Below are 24396 nucleotides of genomic sequence, written 5' to 3'. Positions count from 1 at the left end.
GAGCATTGGACTAGTAACCGAAAGGTTGCAAATCCCCGAGCCGACAAGGTACAAATCTGTTGTTCTGCACCTGAACAAGGCAGTTAACCCACTGTTCCTAGGCCGTCATTGAATATAAGAATTTGTTCTTAACTGACTTGTCTAGTTAAATAAAGGTAAAAAATCATACCATATTGTTATTCATACCCTTATACTAAAAAAACATTTTATCGATGGGGATTTTTCTTTATATCAATTGAAAGAAGTCACCGCCTCCATGTATTGTAAAGGTGAAGCATGGAAGTTTCTCCACTTATGAGGAGTTAGCATTAGTGATTTGAAATGTACTATAGATGTACTATGGTTGTACTTGTTCACCACATAATTGAATAGTTTCATTCTTGTTGTCGAAAGGAATGGAGAGTTTGGAATCAAGTCAGTCTGTGCCTGGACCAAAACCATGATGTGGATGCACATTCCCAATTTATCTGGTTTGACAGATAAATACCTCACATCTGGTGAACAGATAGTTAATTAGACGCTTCTGTTTTCTCTCACCGTGTTATTATCATAGATCAGCGACACACATGTCTCCGAACATTCTGAAATATGCAATTATGATACCACGACGCCACAGCAAAGCACAACACAGAGAGAGAATTTTTTTTGGAGGGGGTTGGGGTTAGTGTGCTTGTTTATAGGGTTTTAAATGGCTGTCCCTCCCTCTTTTTAGGGACATACTGTCAAATTTCAAACGGTACCATTAGATAGGCGTGGTTCCTTTGAGAGTTCCACTACTGAACAAGCTTGCTAACAGTACGGTACTACACAGCACTGCATCCACCAGCAGTAGGCGATACAGGGGTTAGAGGTCAACAATAAGGACATAGGGTGAATCTCAAACATATTTCCTCGATTCCTTACATCCTCTCTCCTCACCTCTTTCTCAAAACACATTGGAGATTCTCCTCCAATCCGTTTTGAGAAGAAGGGGAGGAGAGGATGCAAGGATCAAGGAAATATGTTTGAGATTCACCCTATATCTTTATTGTTGACCTCTAACCCCTGTGTCCTCCTCCACAGTGAACAGAGTATCTGCCAAGCCCGTGCCTCAGTCACGGTGACCTCTAACCCCCTGTGTCCTCCTCCACAGTGAACAGAGTATCTGCCAAGCCCGTGCCTCAGTCACGGTGACCTCTAACCCCCTGTGTCCTCCTCCACAGTGAACAGGGTATCTGCCAAGCCCGTGCCTCAGTCACGGTGACCTCTAACCCCCTGTGTCCTCCTCCACAGTGAACAGAGTATCTGCCAAGCCCGTGCCTCAGTCATGGTGTACGACGACACCAGTAAGAAGTGGGTTCCAATCAAGCCGGGCCAGCAGGGCTTCAGCCGCATCAACATCTACCACAACACGGCCAACAACACCTTCCGCGTGGTCGGGGTCAAGCTACAGGACCAACAGGTAGAGGTACACATACGCACCCGCACACGCAAACACACACCAATTGCCATTGTCTGAGGGAATTTGTCTGTTCTAGTAATGTTAGTCATTTCTATGGACCTAGAAATCTGATGTAGATCTGGTGGAAGACTTTTCACACTGCAAGCCTTTACAGACCTCCACCACACTGTCTTTAGTTATAGAGATCACCTCCACCACACTGTCTTAGTTATAGAGATCACCTCCACACTGTCTTTAGTTATAGAGATCACCTCCACACTGTCTTTAGTTATAGAGATCACCTCCACACTGTCTTTAGTTATAGAGATCACCTCCACACTGTCTTAGTTATAGAGATCACCTCCACACTGTCTTAGTTATAGAGATCACCTCCACACTGTCTTTAGTTATAGAGATCACCTCCACACTGTCTTAGTTATAGAGATCACCTCCTCCACACTGTCTTAGTTATAGAGATCACCTCCACACTGTCTTAGTTATAGAGATCACCTCCACACTGTCTTTAGTTATAGAGATCACCTCCACCACACTGTCTTAGTTATAGAGATCACCTCCACCACACTGTCTTAGTTATAGAGATCACCTCCACCACACTGTCTTAGTTATAGAGATCACCTCCACACTGTCTTTAGTTATAGAGATCACCTCCACACTGTCTTTAGTTATAGAGATCACCTCCACACTGTCTTAGTTATAGAGATCACCTCCACACTGTCTTAGTTATAGAGATCACCTCCACACTGTCTTTAGTTATAGAGATCACCTCCACACTGTCTTAGTTATAGAGATCACCTCCTCCACACTGTCTTAGTTATAGAGATCACCTCCACACTGTCTTAGTTATAGAGATCACCTCCACACTGTCTTTAGTTATAGAGATCACCTCCACCACACTGTCTTAGTTATAGAGATCACCTCCACCACACTGTCTTAGTTATAGAGATCACCTCCTCCACACTGTCTTAGTTATAGAGATCACCTCCTCCACACTGTCTTAGTTATAGAGATCACCTCCACACTGTCTTTAGTTATAGAGATCACCTCCACCACACTGTCTTAGTTATAGAGATCACCTCCACCACACTGTCTTAGTTATAGAGATCACCTCCTCCACACTGTCTTAGTTATAGAGATCACCTCCACACTGTCTTAGTTACAGAGATCACCTCCACACTGTCTTTAGTTATAGAGATCACCTCCACACTGTCTTAGTTATAGAGATCACCTCCACCACACTGTCTTAGTTATAGAGATCACCTCCACACTGTCTTAGTTATAGAGATCACCTCCACCACACTGTCTTAGTTATAGAGATCACCTCCACCACACTGTCTTAGTTATAGAGATCACCTCCACCACACTGTCTTAGTTATAGACATCACCTCCACCACACTGTCTTAGTTATAGAGATCACCTCCACACTGTCTTAGTTATAGAGATCACCTCCACCACACTGTCTTAGTTATAGAGATCACCTCCTCCACACTGTCTTAGTTATAGAGATCACCTCCACCACACTGTCTTAGTTATAGAGATCACCTCCACACTGTCTTAGTTATAGAGATCACCTCCACACTGTCTTAGTTATAGAGATCACCTCCACCACACTGTCTTAGTTATAGAGATCACCTCCACCACACTGTCTTAGTTATAGAGATCACCTCCACACTGTCTTAGTTATAGACATCACCTCCACACTGTCTTTAGTTATAGAGATCACCTCCACCACACTGTCTTAGTTATAGAGATCACCTCCACACTGTCTTAGTTATAGAGATCACCTCCTCCACACTGTCTTAGTTATAGAGATCACCTCCACCACACTGTCTTTAGTTATAGAGATCACCTCCACACTGTCTTAGTTATAGAGATCACCTCCACCACACTGTCTTTAGTTATAGAGATCACCTCCACCACACTGTCTTAGTTATAGAGATCACCTCCACACTGTCTTAGTTATAGAGATCACCTCCACCACACTGTCTTAGTTATAGAGATCACCTCCACCACACTGTCTTAGTTATAGAGATCATCACCACACTGTCTTAGTTATAGAGATCACCTCCACACTGTCTTTAGTTATAGAGATCACCTCCTCCACACTGTCTTAGTTATAGAGATCACCTCCTCCACACTGTCTTAGTTATAGAGATCACCTCCTCCACACTGTCTTAGTTATAGAGATCACCTCCACCACACTGTCTTAGTTATAGAGATCACCTCCACACTGTCTTTAGTTATAGAGATCACCTCCACCACACTATCTTAGTTATAGAGATCACCTCCACCACACTGTCTTAGTTATAGAGATCACCTCCACACTGTCTTAGTTATAGAGATCACCTCCACACTGTCTTAGTTATAGAGATCACCTCCACACTGTCTTAGTTATAGAGATCACCTCCACACTGTCTTTAGTTATAGAGATCACCTCCACACTGTCTTAGTTATAGAGATCACCTCCTCCACACTGTCTTAGTTATAGAGATCACCTCCACCACACTGTCTTAGTTATAGAGATCACCTCCACCACACTGTCTTAGTTATAGAGATCACCTCCACACTGTCTTTAGTTATAGAGATCACCTCCACACTGTCTTTAGTTATAGAGATCACCTCCACACTGTCTTTAGTTATAGAGATCACCTCCACACTGTCTTAGTTATAGAGATCACCTCCACACTGTCTTAGTTATAGAGATCACCTCCACACTGTCTTTAGTTATAGAGATCACCTCCACCACACTGTCTTAGTTATAGAGATCACCTCCACCACACTGTCTTAGTTATAGAGATCACCTCCTCCACACTGTCTTAGTTATAGAGATCACCTCCACACTGTCTTAGTTATAGAGATCACCTCCACACTGTCTTTAGTTATAGAGATCACCTCCACACTGTCTTAGTTATAGAGATCACCTCCACCACACTGTCTTAGTTATAGAGATCACCTCCACACTGTCTTAGTTATAGAGATCACCTCCACCACACTGTCTTAGTTATAGAGATCACCTCCACCACACTGTCTTAGTTATAGAGATCACCTCCACCACACTGTCTTAGTTATAGACATCACCTCCACCACACTGTCTTAGTTATAGAGATCACCTCCACACTGTCTTAGTTATAGAGATCACCTCCACCACACTGTCTTAGTTATAGAGATCACCTCCTCCACACTGTCTTAGTTATAGAGATCACCTCCACCACACTGTCTTAGTTATAGAGATCACCTCCACACTGTCTTAGTTATAGAGATCACCTCCACCACACTGTCTTAGTTATAGAGATCACCTCCACCACACTGTCTTAGTTATAGAGATCACCTCCACCACACTGTCTTAGTTATAGAGATCACCTCCACACTGTCTTTAGTTATAGAGATCACCTCCACACTGTCTTAGTTATAGAGATCACCTCCACCACACTGTCTTAGTTATAGAGATCACCTCCACCACACTGTCTTAGTTATAGAGATCACCTCCACACTGTCTTAGTTATAGAGATCACCTCCTCCACACTGTCTTAGTTATAGAGATCACCTCCACCACACTGTCTTTAGTTATAGAGATCACCTCCACACTGTCTTAGTTATAGAGATCACCTCCACCACACTGTCTTTAGTTATAGAGATCACCTCCACCACACTGTCTTAGTTATAGAGATCACCTCCACCACACTGTCTTAGTTATAGAGATCACCTCCACACTGTCTTAGTTATAGAGATCACCTCCACCACACTGTCTTAGTTATAGAGATCACCTCCACCACACTGTCTTAGTTATAGAGATCATCACCACACTGTCTTAGTTATAGAGATCACCTCCACCACACTGTCTTAGTTATAGAGATCACCTCCACACTGTCTTAGTTATAGAGATCACCTCCTCCACACTGTCTTAGTTATAGAGATCACCTCCTCCACACTGTCTTAGTTATAGAGATCACCTCCTCCACACTGTCTTAGTTATAGAGATCACCTCCACCACACTGTCTTAGTTATAGAGATCACCTCCACCACACTGTCTTTAGTTATAGAGATCACCTCCACCACACTGTCTTTAGTTATAGAGATCACCTCCACCACACTGTCTTAGTTATAGAGATCACCTCCACCACACTGTCTTAGTTATAGAGATCACCTCCACCACACTGTCTTAGTTATAGAGATCACCTCCACCACACTGTCTTAGTTATAGAGATCACCTCCACCACACTGTCTTTAGTTATAGAGATCACCTCCACCACACTGTCTTTAGTTATAGAGATCACCTCCACACTGTCTTAGTTATAGAGATCACCTCCACCACACTGTCTTAGTTATAGAGATCACCTCCACCACACTGTCTTAGTTATAGAGATCACCTCCACCACACTGTCTTAGTTATAGAGATCACCTCCACCACACTGTCTTAGTTATAGAGATCACCTCCACCACACTGTCTTAGTTATAGAGATCACCTCCACCACACTGTCTTAGTTATAGAGATCACCTCCACCACACTGTCTTAGTTATAGAGATCACCTCCACCACACATTCATTCGTTCATTACTAGTTATCTCTATTTTTTAACCTTTATTTAGGTAGGAAAGTCAGTGAAGAACAAATTCTTATTTTCAATGACGGCCTTGCTCAGGGGCAGAACAACAGATTTTTACCTTGTCAACTCGGGGACTCGATCTTACAACCTTTCGGTTACTAGTCCAACGCTTTAACCACTAGGCTACCTGCCGCCCCAAATTATGTAAGACATAGTTATATCTATAATTATCTAAGACATAGTTATCTCTATAGTTATGTAAGACATAGTTGTCTCTATAGTTATGTAAGACATAGTTATCTCTATAGTTATATAAGACATAGTTATCTCTATAGTTATATAAGACATAGTTATCTCTATAGTTATGTAAGACATAGTTATCTCTATAGTTATGTAAGACATATTTATCTCTATAGTTATGTAAGACATAGTTATCTCTATAGTTATGGTTGATTGAACTAAGCTGACCATAGTAATTGGTGAATAATGAATGAATGAGTAATTGGCTGTTTGTCTCTCAGGTGGTGATCAACTACTCCATAGTGAAGGGGCTGAAGTATAACCAGGCCACGCCCACCTTTCACCAGTGGCGCGATGCCAGGCAGGTTTACGGCCTCAACTTCGCCAGCAAAGAGGAGGCCACCACCTTCTCCACCGCCATGATGTTCGCTCTCAACACGCTCAGCTCGCAAGACGGAGGTGGGACCCTTTCCCGTGTGGAAGTAATCATTCTGTCTGCCTGTCCGTCCACCCGTCCACCTGTCTGTTTATGTCACAGTCATGTTTCGATGGACTGTAGCTAAAACTGATGTATACTAATTAGCAGTTTATCTCGGCTCGTCAGCTACTAATTATCGGTCGAAGTGCAAATCTTTTTATCCGGTAATTTCAAGCCTGTATAGCTCCCCTATAATTTAAGGATTGTTGGATTAACATAATATTTGGTCGAACATGTTTAGGTTGTAATAAGAATAATCTATTTTCAGAAACGCTCTCAACCTGTTCAGTTTAAACTTTGTCTAGCCAATGACATTAGGGCTGCAGGTGCCAGTCAGTCTGGTTGCTGGGTCGATCTCCACTGAGTTCTACCTCCCTCTACTGGACATCAAGCTCTAGAGGGAAAACACGGCCAGACATACTGTATCTCTATGGCTCTGGGTGAAAGCTTTCAGCAGTGTGTGTGGGAATGGAAAACAAACCATAGAACCCTGCCAGACTATAAACTCTGTGACCTAAGTTGTGTTCAGTAGGGCACATTGTAACAAAACATTTAAAATTGTTATGAAACGGGAAAATAAAAACAAGCATTTCTTAATAGTTCAAATATAACCTCCCTATTTCACTGATTTATTTGTTCACTATCTACTGAACACAACCCAGGCTAGAGCCCAGGGTGCCAGACTTGGATACGTGGCCTGGCAATATATGAGGGCCGATTGCAGACACTTGTGACAATACCGTATGCCTGAAAGCGGCACTATCCAAAACAACCATTACAGTTATCTCTTACAACCATTAACATTACACCGCCAGGACAGACACTTGCACACATCAATGTAAAGACCTGTGGTTATATGAGATGGCTGGTGCAGTCTAGTTTATGGCGACATAACTAGACTGTATATGAAGCCTTACTCTTAAGAAATAGCACATGGGCCTCTCCTGTTACAAGTTGCTGCTACTTATAAGCTGTTGGGATGGGGAGTCCGGTGGCGGCCCCATTCCGTCCTCTAGCCTTCCTATTGGTGCACAGCCTGGCTAAAATACCCATGGAGCCAAACTGTCTTAGACTGCCAAATCTCACATGGCACTCTCCTTTTTTTGGGAAACCTTTTGGGGAACAAGAGGGGGCCATGTTGGAGGTGAGCTGAGCTATGGGGCTCCACACGCAAACCCAAGGTGCTTCTTCTGTCCAGGGAATGCAGTCGCAGGCATTCAACTGTTTTATACCTGCTACTGGGGTCCCATCTTGGATCACCCGGTTCGTGGCTAATGCTATTCCAGTAGCCTGGACAGCTGCCTGACTAGAAGCCATAGTTAGTACCACACAATAATAGCTTGCTAAAGACACTGTAAGAACTGCAGAGAGGGTCTCACGATGAGTCTTACTCCAGAGATGTCACCAGCCACTGTCAGAAGGTGCACTTCTGCGAAGATCACCCTCAGTAAGTACTGTTCCCGTGATGGCAGTTGATGCAGGGTAGGTGATAGAGGGAGGGGCTGGATCAGGGCTATTTACTGCATGATGCTGCGGCAGACAATATGAGGCTGGTGGTATTTGGCAACACCTCTTTCACCTCTTTCATTGTAGGGCTAAAATAGGGAAGTGATGTTCTGGAAATCCCTATGTTGATGTTTAAGCTTAAGCTGTATGCGTTTCTGTTGACTGCCAATTAAAGCTTTCCATTCAAAACAAATGTGGCCTTAAGGGGCCCTAATGGGTCAAAGTAGCTTTTATATTTCATATTTTGGGTCTACAGCCCCACGGGGTGTTAAGCTGTGGCTCCTGAGGTTTGAAATACTCTTTAATAGCATCATATTTAGCTCAAGAAATCCCAATTAGGCAATTAGGTAATCACCATCTGAGTTAGAGAGTGAGAGAAAGTAGGCCTTGTTTTGTTCCTTGAGGGCTTCTGTGCACAGGCATGATCAAGCCCAAGCACTCCCCTGGGGCACTACTTCTCTCACCTCACCATGGCAACAGCCAGGACCCCTTTATGTCGGGCCTCTGTGCTTCATCATGCACTAACCCAAACTCATTTGGCACGTACACAACCTTCCTGTTAACATCTGTAGATATGTTGTGTTGTGTTCATAATAACCCTTGATAGTGTTACTGGTGTTAGCTGTGGTGTCACTAATATAAAAGCCTTTAATTGTGCAGTCACTAGGCTGTGAGGCTGCAGTTGGCAAGTGGTATTGACTAGAGTGGCCCACGTTGTTGTATTTTAATAGTTGATTGTTTCCTTTAAAATATTAGGAAATACTTTACCAGCCCAATACCAACCTAGACCCAATCTAACGTTTAGTTACTTTACCAGCCCAACACCAACCTAGACCCAATCTGACGTTTAGTTACTTTACCAGCCCAACACCAACCACCAATCTGACGTTTAGTTACTTTACCAGCCCAATACCAACCTAGACCCAATCTAACGTTTAGTTACTTTACCAGCCCAACACCAACCTAGACCCAATCTGACATTTAGTTACTTTACCAGCCCAACACCAACCACCAATCTGACGTTTAGTTACTTTACCAGCCCAACACCAACCTAGACCCAATCTAACGTTTAGTTACTTTACCAGCCCAACACCAACCACCAATCTGATGTTTAGTTACTTTACCAGCCCAACACCAACCTAGACCCTATCTAACGTTTAGTTACTTTACCAGCCCAACACCAACCACCAATCTAACGTTTAGTTACTTTACCAGCCCAACACCAACCACCAATCTAACGTTTAGTTACTTTACCAACCCAACACCAACCACCAATCTTACGTTTAGTTACTTTACCAGCCCAACACCAACCACCAATCTAAGGTTTAGTTACTTTACCAGCCCAACACCAACCTAGACCCAATCTAACGTTTAGTTACTTTACCAGCCCAACACCAACCACCAATCTAACGTTTAGTTACTTTACCAGCCCAACACCAACCTAGATCCTATCTAACGTTTAGTTACTTTACCAGCCCAACACCAACCACCAATCTGATGTTTAGTTACTTTACCAGCCCAACACCAACCACCAATCTAACGTTTAGTTACTTTACCAGCCCAACACCAACCTAGATCCTATCTAACGTTTAGTTACTTTATTGTGTCTGGATCTGGAAGTATGGTATGTCTACCAAAAGAAAGCATCACATTGTATATTAGCTTTGCAGTGGTTTCATTTGATGGCAAATGGCATATATTATACATGTTCTTAGTTTCATGTATTCCAAACTAAACCCTGAAAAGACTGAAAATCAAGATCAGGCTATCCCTCCTCTCTATCTATCACTGATTACTATCACTACTCTCTATCTATCACTAAATGACTCATAGAAACCATCATAGATGGACACCAACTGATTCTGATGAGTATTTTGGCTGTTGTTATGCATTAGCTGTAGCTCTGAGCTGTAGCTCTGTGCTGTAGCTCTGTGCTGTAGCTCTGTGCTGTAGCTCTGAGCTGTAGCTCTGTGCTGTAGCTGTGCTGTAGCTGTGTGCTGTAGCTCTGTGCTTGTGCTGTAGCTCTGTGCTGTAGCTCTGTGCTGTAGCTCTGTGCTGTAGCTGTGCTGTAGCTTTGTGCTGTAGCTCTGAGCTGTAGCTGTGCTGTAGCTCTGTGCTGTAGCTCTGTGCTGTAGCTCTGTGCTGTAGCTCTGTGCTGTAGCTGTGCTGTAGCTCTGTGCTGTAGCTCTGTGCTGTAGCTCTGAGCTGTAGCTGTGCTGTAGCTCTGAGCTGTAGCTCTGTGCTGTAGCTCTGAGCTGTAGCTCTGTGATGTAGCTCTGTGTTGTAGCTCTGTGCTGTAGCTCTGTGCTGTAGCTCTGTGCACCACTATTAGTATTCATCTTGACGCCTCATCTGGATATGTGCTCAAATGAATTGCATAGCCGTGCAGATAACCATCAGCTGCTAAGAAGGGGAGTTTAGGAGCCGTACAGATAACCATCAGCTGCTAAGAAGGGGAGTTTAGAGGAGCCGTACAGATAACCATCAGCTGCTAAGAAGGGGAGTTTAGAGGAGCCGTACAGATAACCATCAGCTGCTAAGAAGGGGAGTTTAGAGGAGCCGTACAGATAACCATCAGCTGCTAAGAAGGGGAGTTTAGAGGAGCCGTACAGATAACCATCAGCTGCTAAGAAGGGGAGTTTAGAGGAGCCGTACAGATAACCATCAGCTGCTAAGAAGGGGAGTTTAGAGGAGCCGTGCAGATAACCATCAGCTGCTAAGAAGTTTAGAGGAGTGTCAAGAAGAATGAAAACAAGGCATCCCAAGTCATCTTCTATCAGAGAGTTGCAGGCTGAGAGAACCAAGGAGAGGAGACAAAACACACACAGACACAAAATCACAATCACACACACACAATTACACACAAAATCACACACTCACAATCACACACACACACACAGAAATACACAAAATCACACACACACACACAAAATCACACACAAACATACACAAAATCTCACACACACACACACACACACAAACTAAATAACTCCTGCTAGGCTGTGTATTAATAAAGCACTAGTACATACATTGCAGTAGTAGGACATGATTTATATTCATATACTGTGTTCAAAAACAGGGGGCAGAAATGTGGTGGGCATGGTTGGCTCTGTTTGATGATAGAATATTAAAATATTTCCCCTTCATGAGATGATGACTGTGGGAGATGAAACGGTTTGAGGTTGGGAAAGAATCTTGTTTTAGAAAGCGTTTACAGCACTTTATTCCAAAACAACTCAGCCAACATCCTCGCCTTAGTTGCTCATTGAGAATGAGGCGAATTCATTATGTTGTCAGTAATGTCAACCCGAAAGCCGAAAACAAAATTAGACACCTTCAGATGGTTGGATATGGTAGGATAGAGGAATCCTCTGTTTCAGAGGCAGAACTCGTTACCCTATGAGCAAAATACATTGAAAATATGTCTTTTAGGTTGTAAAGATATTGAAAAGATGTATTTTCAATGCCTTGTGCTCACTGGGTAAGCAGTATCCATATAAAGATGGTCCACGTGTCCCTCATGCCGAACACACCCAGCGGAAATGACACCCAACGGCGGTCTAGTGTTGCAAAGGGGCGTCAAGGGTTTATTGGTTGGTATTCCTGATATGCAGTAAGTGATCTCCCCTTTTATAATAGGCCTCTCTCAGAATAGGCTCTCCTCCTCAGTTAGCTGGGGAAGTAGAGCATGTCTCACAGTCACCCCTTCACACACACACACACACCTCTTTGCAGCAACCTTGTGACATCAAGGTACGTCATAAAGACATATTTTGGTTGTTATGTGGTCAGTAATAAATACATTAAAAAACATCTAGTATACCTCACCATGATGTCATAATGACAGTTCTGTCTGCTGGGTTAGTGGTTTCTGCACCGGCCCATTGTCTCTATGCTGGGTTGGTGCTTTCTGCACCGGGTGATTGTCTCTATGCTGATGTAACCGATGTGAAATGGCTAGCTAGTTAGTTAGCGGGGGTGCGCTCTAATAGCGTTTCAATCAGTGACGTCACTCGCTCTGAGACTTGAAGTAGGGTTTCCCCTTGCAACGGCTTTTGTGGCGCGATGGGTAACGATGCTTCGTGGGGTGTCAGTTGTTGATGTGTGCAAGGGTCCCTGGTTCGAGCCCGGGTTGGGGCGAAGAGAGGGACGGAACCTACACTGTTACACTGGGTTGGGGGTTTCTTGTCTCTAGGTAGTTAATTTGTTGATCCTGGTGTTGAATATCTCTTGACAAAGACTGGTGAAGTTAGACGTTGATCCAATGGAAATAAAGAATATTACATTCCATCCAATCATGTTTGCCCTTGAATCTGGTTTGGGATTGGCGATCAAGGATTGGCTGGGTTCATGCATATGTTGTGTTGAACGCAAAATGCACTGTATGAGCTGTACACAGATGTGGGAAGGAGGGGAAGGCAGGTCAGGTCTATTCTGGTCTGCAGTCCTGCTGGGCCTGTTTTGTTGAGGTTTCCTGTGGAAATACCTGTGGTTTGCATCAATCATGCTGTAGGAAAAAACACAGTGTGTCTCACTAGGCGGAGGCGTAGCACCTAATGTGATGCCTGGTGTGGTTACCAGCCCGCATAGCCTGGTCCCAGATCTGCTTGTGCTGGATAGCCAAATGTGGTCATCATACCAGTGACCACAAAGGAGTTGACAAGACAGTACAAACAGATCTGGGACCAGGCTACCCCGCATCCACTCAACTCCACACATGTAAAGACGGTCTCAGAAAGTCTCGCTACTATGAAGTAAACTGAGAGACAACAAGACACCATGTCCAATGTAAACAAGCACGATGTGCTAATGTAAATTGCTAATCCTATAAAACACCTATTAATGTCTAGTGCTAATGCTATAAACACCATGCTAATATCTAGCGCTAATGCTATAAACACCATGCTAATGTCTAGTGCTAATCCTATAAACACCATGCTAATGTCAAGTGCTAATCCTATAAACACCATGCTAATGTCTAGTTCTAATCCTATAAACACCATGCTAATGTCTAGTTCTAATGCTATAAATACCATGCTATTGTCTAGTACTAATGCTATAAACACCATGCTAATATCTAGCGCTAATGCTATAAACACCATGCTAATGTCTAGTGCTAATGCTATAAACACCATGCTAATGTCTAGTGCTAATGCTATAAACACCATGCTAATGTTTAGCGCTAATCCTATAAACACCATGCTAACGTCTAGTGCTAATGCTATAAACACCATGCTTATGTCTAGTGCTAATGCTATAAACGCAATGCTAACGTCTAGTGCTAATTCTATAAAACACCATGCTAATGTCTAGTGCTAATCCTATAAACACCATGCTAATGTCTAGTGCTAATCCTATAAACACCATGCTAATGTCTAGTTCTAATGCTATAAATACCATGCTATTGTCTAGTACTAATGCTATAAACACCATGCTAATATCTAGCGCTAATGCTATAAACACCATGCTAATGTCTAGTGCTAATCCTATAAACACCATGCTAATGTCTAGTGCTAATGCTATAAACACCATGCTAACGTCTAGTGCTAATGCTATAAACACCATGCTAATGTCTAGTGCTAATGCTACAAACATCATGCTAATGTCTAGTGCTAATGCTACAAACATCATGCTAACGCTAAAATCTGAATGTAAACAAACAAGACATGCTAATCGAGTGTGTAGCTCAGGATAATCTAGAGGAGAAAAGAGTTTGAGAACACACAATAGCAGCCAGGGGGAGGCACACACCTCGCTTGTGAGATGACACATGCCATTTGACCCAGCATGCAATTTATGGAATTAACTAGCTGTCTGTCAAGAGGTTAAAGTGCAGACTGTCAGCTTTAATTTGAGGGTATTTCAATCCATATTGGGTGAACCATTTAGAAATTAAGGCATTTTTATTTTCCATTTTATGAAACCAGAAGTATTGGGACAAATTCACTTATATGTGTATTAAAGTAGTAAAAAGTTAAGTATTTGCTCCCATATTCATAGTACACAATGACAACATCAAGTTTGTGACTACCAATTTGTTGAAGCATTTGCTGTTTGTTTTGGTTGTGTTTCAGATTATTTTGTACCCAATAGAAATGAATGGTAAATAATGTATTGTGTCACTTTTATGGTAAATAAGAATAGAATATGCTTCTAAACACTTCTACAATAATGTAACAACAGCAAATTCATCCAACAAATGTGTAGTCACAAGCTTAATGTAGTTGTTGCGTGCTATGAATATGGATACACATTTTTTTACTACTTTAATACACATACTGTAAGTGAATTTGTCCCAATACTTTTGACCCCCTAAAATCATGAGATTATGTACAAAACATGGTGTCATTTCTAAATGGTTCACCCGATATGGATGAAAATAAATACTTTAACCTCATAGTCATTGTTTGATTTAAAATCCAAACTTTGAGTATAGAGCCAAAATAAGAAAAAATGCTTCACTGTCCCAATAATTACAGAGGCCTCTGGTATTATACTGTATGTAACCTCAGTCATATTTATCATGTTGAATGTACCTCTACTACTACAGGGGAGGGTGTGGCATGTAAAAAAAACTATTCCAACACCAAAGATATACAGTTGAATTCGGAAGTTTACATACACTTAGGTTGGAGTCATTAAAACTTGTATTTCAACCACTCCACAAATTTCTTGTTAACAAACTATCGTTTTGGCAAGTCGATTAGGACATCTACTTTGTGCATGACACAAGTAATTTTTCCAACAATTGTTTACAGACAGATTATTTCACTTATAATTCAATGAATCACAATTCCAGTGGGTCAGAAGTTTACAAACACTAAGTTGACCGTGCCTTTAAAAACAGCTTGGAAAATTCCAGAAAATTATCTCATGGCTTTAGAAGCTTCTGATAGGCTAATTGACATAATTTGAGTCAATTGGAGGTGTACCTGTGGATGTATTTCAAGGCCTACCTTCCAACTCATTGCCTCTTTGCTTGACATCATGGGAAAGTCAAAAGAAATCAGCCAAGACCTCAGAAAATAAATTGTAGACCTCCACAAGTCTGGTTCATCCTTGGGAGCAATTTCCAAACACCTGAAGGTACCATGTTTAAACAATAGTATAAACACCATGGGACCACGCAGCTGTCATACCGCTCAGGAAGGAGACGCGTTCTGTCTCCTAGAGATGAACGTGCTTAGGTGCGAAAAGTGCAAATCAATCCCAGAACAACAGCAAAGGACCTTGTGAAGATGCTGGAGGAAACAGGTACAAAAGTATCTATATCCACAGTAAAACAAAAAAGCCAGACTACGGTTTGCAACTGCACATGGGGACAAAGATCGTACTTTTTGGAGAAATATCCTCTGGTCTGATGAAACAAAAATAGAACTGTTTGGCCATAATGACCATTGTTATGTTTGGAGGAAAAAGAGGGACGCTTGAACACCATCCCAACCGTAGAACACCATCCCAACCGTAGAACACCATCCCAACCGTGAAGCATGGGCGTGGCAGCATCATGTTGTGGGGGTGCTTTGCTGCAGGAGGGACTGGTGCACTTCACAAAATAGATGGCAACATGAGGAAGGAAAATTATGTGGATATATTGAAGCAACATCTCAAGACATCAGTCAGGAAGTCAAAGCTTGGTCACAAATGGGTCTTCCAAATGGACAATGACCCCAAGCATACTTCCAAAGTTGTGGCAAAATGGCTTAAGGACAACAAAGTCAAGGTATTGGAGTGGCCATCACAAAGCCCTGACCTCAATCCTATAGAACATTTGTGGGCAGAACTGAAAAGGCGTGTGCGAGCGTGGAGGCCTACAAACCTGACTCAGTTACACCAGCTCTGACAGGAGTCTAGTACCTCAAGCTTAGTACCCAACTTATTGTGGGAAGCTTGTTGAAGGCTATCTGAAACGTTTGACCCAAATTAAACAATTTAAAGGCAATGCTACTAAATATTAATTGAGTGTATGTAATCTTCTGACCCACTGGGAATGTGATGAAAGAAATAAAAGCTGAAATAAATCCTTCTCTCTACTATTATTTTGACATTTCACATTCTTAAAATAAAGTGGCGATCCTAACTGACCTAAGACAGGGAATTTTTACTATGATTAAATGTCAGGAATTGTGAAAAACTGAGTTTAAATGTATTTGGCTAAGGTGTATGTAAACTTCCGACTTCAACTGTAGGTCCTTTCATACCTAGCTAGAAATATTCCCCTGTTTCTGTTCCCCACCACAGGCCCTGCTGTCCAACGCCAAAATGGGCCCTCCTCAGAAGACCCCGATGTACAGAGGAGGTAAGAACCTCCGACCTTCAGAAAGACACCAAATCAAGCTCAGTGTACAGTAGAACACACAGTAGAACTAAGACATCGATAAAGAACTGGTTTGTAAAAGAGCATCCAAAGCATCTCAATCCAGTGACTTCAAGTCTGGTAAAAGTTGCTAGAATTCCATCATCGAACGTGTTTTCTTACTTCATTTTTCCGAAAGTAGTTTGTTTGAGGGTACAAAACACATCCGGCCTACCACATAACCCCTACCACATCAGGCCTACCACATATCCCCTCCCACATATACCCTACCACATAAACCCTACCACATCAGGCCTACCACATACCCCCTCCCACATATACCCTACCACATAAACCCTACCACATCAGGCCTACCACATACCCCCTCCCACATATCCCCTCCCACATACCCCCTACCACATATCCCGTCCCACATAACCCCTCCCACATAACCCCGCCCACATAACCCCGCCCACAAATCCCCTACCACATAATCCCTCCCACAAAGCCCCTCCCACATATCCCCTCCCACATCAGGCCTACCACATATCCTCCACCACATATCCCCTACAACATAGCCCTTACCACATAGCCTCTACCACGTAGCCCTGACCACATTTTCCCTACCACATCAGGTCTACCACATATCTAGTGGCTCGTGCTGTGTTCTTAGTCCACTCTAGTGGTGGAAAGAGGTACTAGTCAAGCAGCTTGAGGTACTAGACTCCTGTACAGTCAAGCAGCTTGAGGTACTAGACTCCTGTACAGTCAAGCAGCTTGAGGTACTAGACTCCTGTACAGTCAAGCAGCTTGAGGTACTAGACTTCTGTACAGTCAAGCAGCTTGAGGATGAATGCTGGTACTGACTTTAATTTAACCACACCAGAGCAGTATACTACAAAGCAGGATCAATGAGTTAGCCAGATAACTTTGATAAACATTCAGAAATAAAAAAATAGTTTCTGGCTCATTAATGAACCTAGACTTGAATATTGGTTGTTTGTTGAAACAATTTAAATCAATCCATGTCCATTGTAGAAATATATTCCTAAAACATTTTCATTTATTTCTGAACAATGAAGTATGTTAGCTGGCTAACAATCATTTTTTTTATTTTTTTTTATTTATTTAACTAGGCAAGTCAGTTATGAACAAATTGTTATTTACAATGACAGCCTACCGTGGAACAGTGGGTTAACTGCCTTGTTCAGGGACAGAATTACAGATTTTTACCTTGTCAGTTCGGGGATTCGATCTAACAACCTTTCAGTTCCTGGCCCAACACTCTAACCACTAGGGCACCTGCCACCTCTTTGATCTTGCTTTGGGACCTTTTTTTATAATTGGTGCTGGTACTCAAGCAGTAGAATATTAGAGGCAATGTCAAATGTATTAAATGGGCACAGATTGAAAGAATGGCTACAGGGAGAGGCTACAGGCAGAGGCTACAGGCAGAGGCTACAGGCAGAGGCTACAGGCAGAGGCTACAGGCAGAGGCTACAGGGAGAGGCTACAGGGAGAGGCTACAGGCAGAGGCTACAGGCAGAGGCTACAGGGAGAGGCTACAGGGAGAGGCTACAGGGAGAGGCTACAGCGAGAGGCTACAGCGAGAGGCTACAGCGAGAGGCTACAGCGAGAGGCTACAGCGAGAGGCTACAGGCAGAGGCTACAGGCAGAGGCTACAGGCAGAGGCTACAGGCAGAGGCTACAGGCAGAGGCTACAGGGAGAGGCTACAGGGAGAGGCTATAACATGTGTATGGGAAAGAACATCTTGTCATTTGGCATGCACTTAGCCTTCCCTGTAGCTCAGTTGGTAGAGCATGGTGTTTGCAACACCAGGGTTGTGGGTTTGATTCCCACGGGGGGCCAGCACAGGAAAAAAAAAAATGTATGAAATTGTATGAAATGTATGCATTCACTACTGTAAGTCGCTCTGGATAAGAGCGTCTGCTAAATGACTAAAATGTAATGTGTCTGTGGCCTCTGTGTATCTGCAGGCAAATGATGGAGCCACATCAGATGCAGGGAGTGGTCCACAAAGAGAGGGAGCGACGGACGTCTGGCTCAGGTAAGGCCCGTCTGGCTCAGGTAAGGCCCGTCTGGCTCAGGTAAGGCCCGTCTGGCTCAGGTAAGGCCTGCAGACGTACTGTGGACAGACACTACTACTGTCAAGACAATGCCGGGTCTGTCAACACACAAGCCACAATACGTTTCGTCCATGTCAATACACCATCTCACAGATAACGTCTCAGGATGCTATTCTCTCCATGGGGATAGCATGGCAATCATGGTAACCAAAGAGCCCAGTGTAGTGCATGTTGGTTGTGTTCATTAGGCACCAAATGGAAGAAAACTGACTGAAACAAGGAGGGACTACCTGAACTTGGCCAATAAGATACGCTCATTATTGTTTTCGGTTGCAAAACGTTTTGCTACAGTGTGCCCTAATGACTACAACCATAGCTAAAGCGCTAGCTCGGACACATCTGTGTTTGTGTTGAATCCCCTTCTCTCCTCCCCTCCGTTTACTCATGCTTATCCATATACAAACATTCCCCAGCGCCATAGAGACACTCATTCTGCAAGCCTGCTACTGGCAGCTGGGTGACAATGGGACATGCTGCTTTCCTGAGAGTTTGGTCATGTTGCGTTCAGCTTCTTTTTCTTCTCTGTGATTTTGTTCTCAGTTTCAGATTTATCATATTTGTTCACAGTTTCTGATTTATCATCTTTGTTCTCAGTTTCTGATTTATAATCTTTGTTCTCAGTTTTTGATTTATAATTTTTGCTTGGTTTCTCATTATTCTCTCTCTCTCTCTTTTTATGTGTGTGGTGTCCCCCTCTCCTCCTCTGTGGTGTCCCCCCCTTCCTCCTCTGTCGTGTCCCCACCTCCTCCTCTGTGGTGTCCCCCCCCCCTCCTCTGTCGTGTCCCCACCTTCTCCTCTGTCGTGTCCCCACCTCCTCTGTGGTGTCCCCCCCTCCTCCTCTGTGGTGTCCCCCCCTCCTCTGTGGTGTCCCCCCCCTCCTCTGTGGTGTCCCCACCTCCTCCTCTGTGGTGTCCCCCCCTCCTCTGTGGTGTCCCCCCCTCCTCTGTGGTGTCCCCCCCTCCTCCTCTGTGGTGTCCCCCCCTCCTCCTCTGTGGTGTCCCCCCCCTCCTCTGTGGTGTCCCCACCTCCTCCTCTGTGGTGTCCCCCCCTCCTCTGTGGTGTCCCCCCCCTCCTCTGTGGTGTCCCCCCCTCCTCCTCTGTCGTGTCCCCACCTCCTCCTCTGTGGTGTCCCCCCCTCCTCTGTGGTGTCCCCCCCTTCCTTGTCTGTGGTGTCCCCCCCTCCTCTGTGGTGTCCCCCCCTCCTCTGTGGTGTCTCCCCCATCCTCTGTGGTGTCCCCCCCTCCTCCTCTGTGGTGTCCCCCCCTCCTCCTCTGTGGTGTCTCCCCCCTCCTCCTCTGTGGTGTCCCCCCCTCTTCCTCTGTGGTGTCCCCCCCTCCTCCTCTGTGGTGTCCCCCCCTCATCCTCTGTGGTGTCCCCCCTTCCTTGTCTGTGGTGTCCCCCCTCCTCTGTGGTGTCTCCCCCCTCCTCTGTGGTGTCTCCCCCCTCCTCTGTGGTGTCTCCCCTCCTCTGTGGTGTCTCCCCCCCACCTCTGTGGTGTCCCCCCTCTTCCTCTGTGGTGTCCCCCCTCTTCCTCTGTGGTGTCTCCCCTCCCCTCTCCTCTGTGTTGTCCCCCCCGTCCCTTCCCCTCCTCTGTGGTGTCTCCCCCCCACCTCTGTGTTGTCCCCCCTGTCCCTTCCCCTCCTCTGTGGTGTCTCCCCCCTCCTCCTCTGTGGTGTCCCCCCTCCTCCTCTGTGGTGTGTCCCCCCTCCTCTGTGGTGTGTCCCCCCCTCCTCTGTGGTGTCCCCCCTCCTCTGTGGTGTCCCCCCTCCTCTGTGGTGTCCCCCCTCCTCTGTGGTGTCCCCCCTCCTCTGTGGTGTCCTCCCTCCTCTGTGGTGTCTCCCCCCTCCTCTGTGGTGTCCTCCCTCCTCCTCTGTGGTGTCCCCCCTCCTCTGTGGTGTCCCCCCTCCTCTGTGGTGTCCCCCCTCCTCTGTGGTGTCCCCCCTTCTCTGTGGTGTCCCCCCTTCTCTGTGGTGTGTTATAGTTGTTTCCACCCTCCAATATAAGGTGTCCTCCCCTCTCTCTCACCCTTCCAACACCCCTTTTGAGTATAGACACTATCGGGCCGCCACACTGCCGCCCTCCTATGCCCGAGTGGCCTCCAACTCCTCCCCTTCCTCCTCTTCCTCTTCCTCCTCCCAGGAGAGAGAGGTGGCGGGCGGACGGGCTGGCGACAACTCCTCCCAGCTCTCCACTTCCCTGGTCTCGGCCTTCTCCCCCGTGCAGCCAGGGTTGCCCACGGCCCTGACCCGGCAGGTGCGCCAGATCCCCCTCTCTCCCCCCACGGCGCGGGCTCTCCACCCCACCAAGTCCATCCACCAGGGTGACCCCCAGCAGGACCCTGTGCTGTTCCCCAAACACGGCACCTGGTCCACCTCCCACACCCACATATACGGCCCTGTGCACATGCCCACCGTACCCCAGCCTGTCCTCCCAGTGGCCCTCCCTCTGCCGCCTCGCCACAGCCGGGTCAAGCCCCACCCCCTGGACCAGGCCAGCCAACCCCATATCCCGCCCCACCTCCCCCACACCAATGGCCAATCAGAGGACTATTATAACCTCGCTCAGCAGCAACAGCAGCAGCTAGGTTACTGTGAGGCTACCTCCTTGCACCCTCTGATTGGTCAGTCTGCGCAGGGCCACGTCCCCGTCTCCTCCAACCAACCCCAGTACCCCTCCTCATTCCACCCCCAGCAACAGATGTCCCAGGCCGCGCCCCCACCACCACCAGCAGCCCAATTCTCTCCCCCCTCATACACCCCAGCCCCATCAGAGTGGGGCTCACCCAAGCAGACACCCTCTCCCGTCTCTCAGGCTGCCACGGCAACCTGCAGTAAGTACATGTAGAGCTCAAAGAGCAAGGCACTTGGACAACAATGGGGGGACTCCACTGGCTTATGTGGATGGAAGTATATACCTATTATGAATCCAATAACAGTCCCCATATTCAGCCATCTGCTACAATAACAGTCCCCACATTCAGCCATCTGCTACAATAACAGTCCCCATATTCAGCCATCTGCTACAATAACAGTCCCCATATTCAGCTATCTGCTACAATAACAGTCCCCACATTCAGCCATCTGCTACAATAACAGTCCCCACATTCAGCCATCTGCTACAATAACAGTCCCCATATTCAGCCATCTGCTACAATAACAGTCCCCACATTCAGCCATCTGCTACAATAACAGTCCCCACATTCAGCCATCTGCTACAATAACAGTCCCCACATTCAGCCATCTGCTACAATAACAGTCCCCACATTCAGCCATCTGCTACAATAACAGTCCCCACATTCAGCCATCTGCTACAATAACAGTCCCCACATTCAGCCATCTGCTACAATAACAGTCCCCATATTCAGCCATCTGCTACAATAACAGTCCCCACATTCAGCCATCTGCTACAATAACAGTCCCCATATTCAGCCATCTGCTACAATAACAGTCCCCATATTCAGCTATCTGCTACAATAACAGTCCCCACATTCAGCCATCTGCTACAATAACAGTCCCCACATTCAGCCATCTGCTACAATAACAGTCCCCATATTCAGCCATCTGCTACAATAACAGTCCCCACATTCAGCCATCTGCTACAATAACAGTCCCCACATTCAGCCATCTGCTACAATAACAGTCCCCACATTCAGCCATCTGCTACAATAACAGTCCCCACATTCAGCCATCTGCTACAATAACAGTCCCCACATTCAGCCATCTGCTACAATAACAGTCCCCACATTCAGCCATCTGCTACAATAACAGTCCCCATATTCAGCCATCTGCTACAATAACAGTCCCCACATTCAGCCATCTGCTACAATAACAGTCCCCATATTCAGCCATCTGCTACAATAACGGTCCCCCTAACTGCTACTGTACTTTTGCTTTTTGAATCACTTTAAATCCAATGGCTCTTATCTGAGGACTATTTATCCAGGAAGAGCTTGCCAGCAGTGTTAGCCAAGGAGGAGTCTGAACCTATGCTGTCTATTGGTTTCTTCCCAGGTCCGGTTTCTCTCCCCGCCATGCTCGCTGTGGCCCCACCGGTGGTCCCCCCTGCCCCTATGGCACCTATGGCCCCCCCTCCTCCACCGGGCCCCCCGCCTCCGGCCACAGTGCCACCGCCCATGCCCCCCCCACTACCGGTTGGTGGAGGGCACGGAGGGCTTCATTTAGAGGGGGCAGGGAACGAGCTGGCGCAGCCACTCTCAGGACTGGCTGCTGCCCTGGCTGGAGCCAAACTCCGCAAAGTTGCAAGGGTTAGTATCTCAGCTTAGACTCGGATGGTGGTGAGTAGAAATAAAACATTTTGAAACAGGGAGGTACTACCTGAACATGTCCAATAAGAAACATTCATTTTTGTTTCCCTTTCCAATACATTTTCAAATGTTTTGCTATGGTGTACCCCACTGAACAAGACCACTCATATCTATGTCGAAACTGCTTGGACATTCAAACCATTACATATATACATTACCTGTTGGTTGGCTTCTATAAAGATGGAACTTATATGGTGGCCATTGTTGTGTCCTCAGGATGAGAACAGTCCGCCAGGAACAGGTGTAGCCAAGAACGATGGCAACCGCTCCAGTGGAGGTAGTGGTGGTGGAGGGGAGGGGCTAATGCAGGAAATGAACGCCCTTCTAGCACGCAGGTGAGAGGAACACAACTGTGTGTGAAAGAACGATGAAATCGAATTTAATTGAACTGAAAAATCCCCTATCCTAACGATCACAGCACAAGACCTGTGTATCATTTTGATAAAGAATATTCTGGAGTTGAGGATTTTAATTGACGATTATCACAAAGAAGGTAAGACACACTGTCTTCCCTGTGGCTCAGTTGGTAGAGCATGGTGTTTGCAACGCCAGCATGGTGTGTGCAACACCAGGGTTGTGGGTTTGATTCCCATGGGGGGCCAGTACACAAAAAAAAAAAAAAAATGTATGAAATGTATGCATTCACTACTGTAAGTCGCTCTGGATAAGAGCGTCTGCTAAATGACTAAAATGTAAATGTAATGTAAATGTATTACTTGATGTGACAGGCTAGTAGCCTGTGAAATACTACTAGTGATTCGCTACATGACTGGAGTTGTCTTCTCCCTTGGCTTTGTATCATCTCTGATTGGCCTGACTTTGCTTTTTCCTGCAGACGGAAAGCCTCAGAGAAACCTGAAGAGGTAATGGAAAAATATAAATTATAAAGTTCAACTGGGTGGGTCTATCAAGCTACAATAATTGCATTCAATCAATCTAAAGATGATTGCACACACAGACAGATCATCCATTTTGATTTTCCATTACAGGAGGATCCCAAGCCAGGGCAGAACTCCACAGGTAAACACACTCTTGCCTCCACATTTTTCTGACCATTATCTTTGTTAGTTATTAGTTGCATTGAGCCAGGGTGCTTTATAAAGTGAGTCTCTTATAATTGTGATGCTCTCTCTTGCTTTTTCTCTGTCATTTTCTCTCTAGATGCAGGGAAGAATCCATGGGACCGAGCCAACTCTGTAGACAAGGCCTCACTGGTATCAAGGTGAACATCATCTGTTTTTGTGTTTATTTGTATTTATTATGGATCCCCATTAGCTACTCTTCCTAGATGCTCCCAAACTTAAAAAAAACATTTTTTTTAAAGATCTAGGCCTGGATTCAATCCGATTGCCCCTTTTCGGTTGTTGCAGTTGTCACGGAGATCGCATTCAAAGTAAACAATTCAAATGTCGGCTCAATTTAA

At 45.2% G+C, this 24396-nt stretch overlaps 1 protein-coding gene across 6 annotated transcripts in view; it reads left to right on the top strand.

Annotated features, from left to right (window-relative positions):
* LOC115172918 (ena/VASP-like protein) overlaps positions 1-24396 on the top strand; it is a 69599-nt gene that overhangs the window by 41231 nt on the left and 3972 nt on the right. For 3 of the 6 annotated variants that reach the window (XM_029730790.1, XM_029730787.1, XM_029730789.1), the window contains exons 2-11: positions 1273-1447; positions 6503-6680; positions 16447-16504; positions 18500-18570; positions 20631-21479; positions 22660-22913; positions 23190-23308; positions 23809-23836; positions 23963-23993; positions 24135-24195. In XM_029730790.1, coding sequence (XP_029586650.1) covers positions 1273-1447; positions 6503-6680; positions 16447-16504; positions 18500-18570; positions 20631-21479; positions 22660-22913; positions 23190-23308; positions 23809-23836; positions 23963-23993; positions 24135-24195 — 1824 coding nt within the window. Of the gene's footprint in view, positions 1-1272; positions 1448-6502; positions 6681-7754; positions 8147-16446; positions 16505-18499; positions 18571-20630; positions 21480-22659; positions 22914-23189; positions 23309-23808; positions 23837-23962; positions 23994-24134; positions 24196-24396 lie in introns of those variants that run through there. The other 3 variants (XM_029730792.1, XM_029730788.1, XM_029730791.1) reach the window with 2 other exon arrangements.

Source organism: Salmo trutta, chromosome 33 (genome assembly GCF_901001165.1).
Source record: "Salmo trutta chromosome 33, fSalTru1.1, whole genome shotgun sequence".
NCBI classification, from domain to species: domain Eukaryota; kingdom Metazoa; phylum Chordata; class Actinopteri; order Salmoniformes; family Salmonidae; genus Salmo; species Salmo trutta.
The sequence above is the reverse complement of the archived record's forward strand: the minus strand, read 5'-3'. Positions and strand labels throughout refer to the sequence as shown.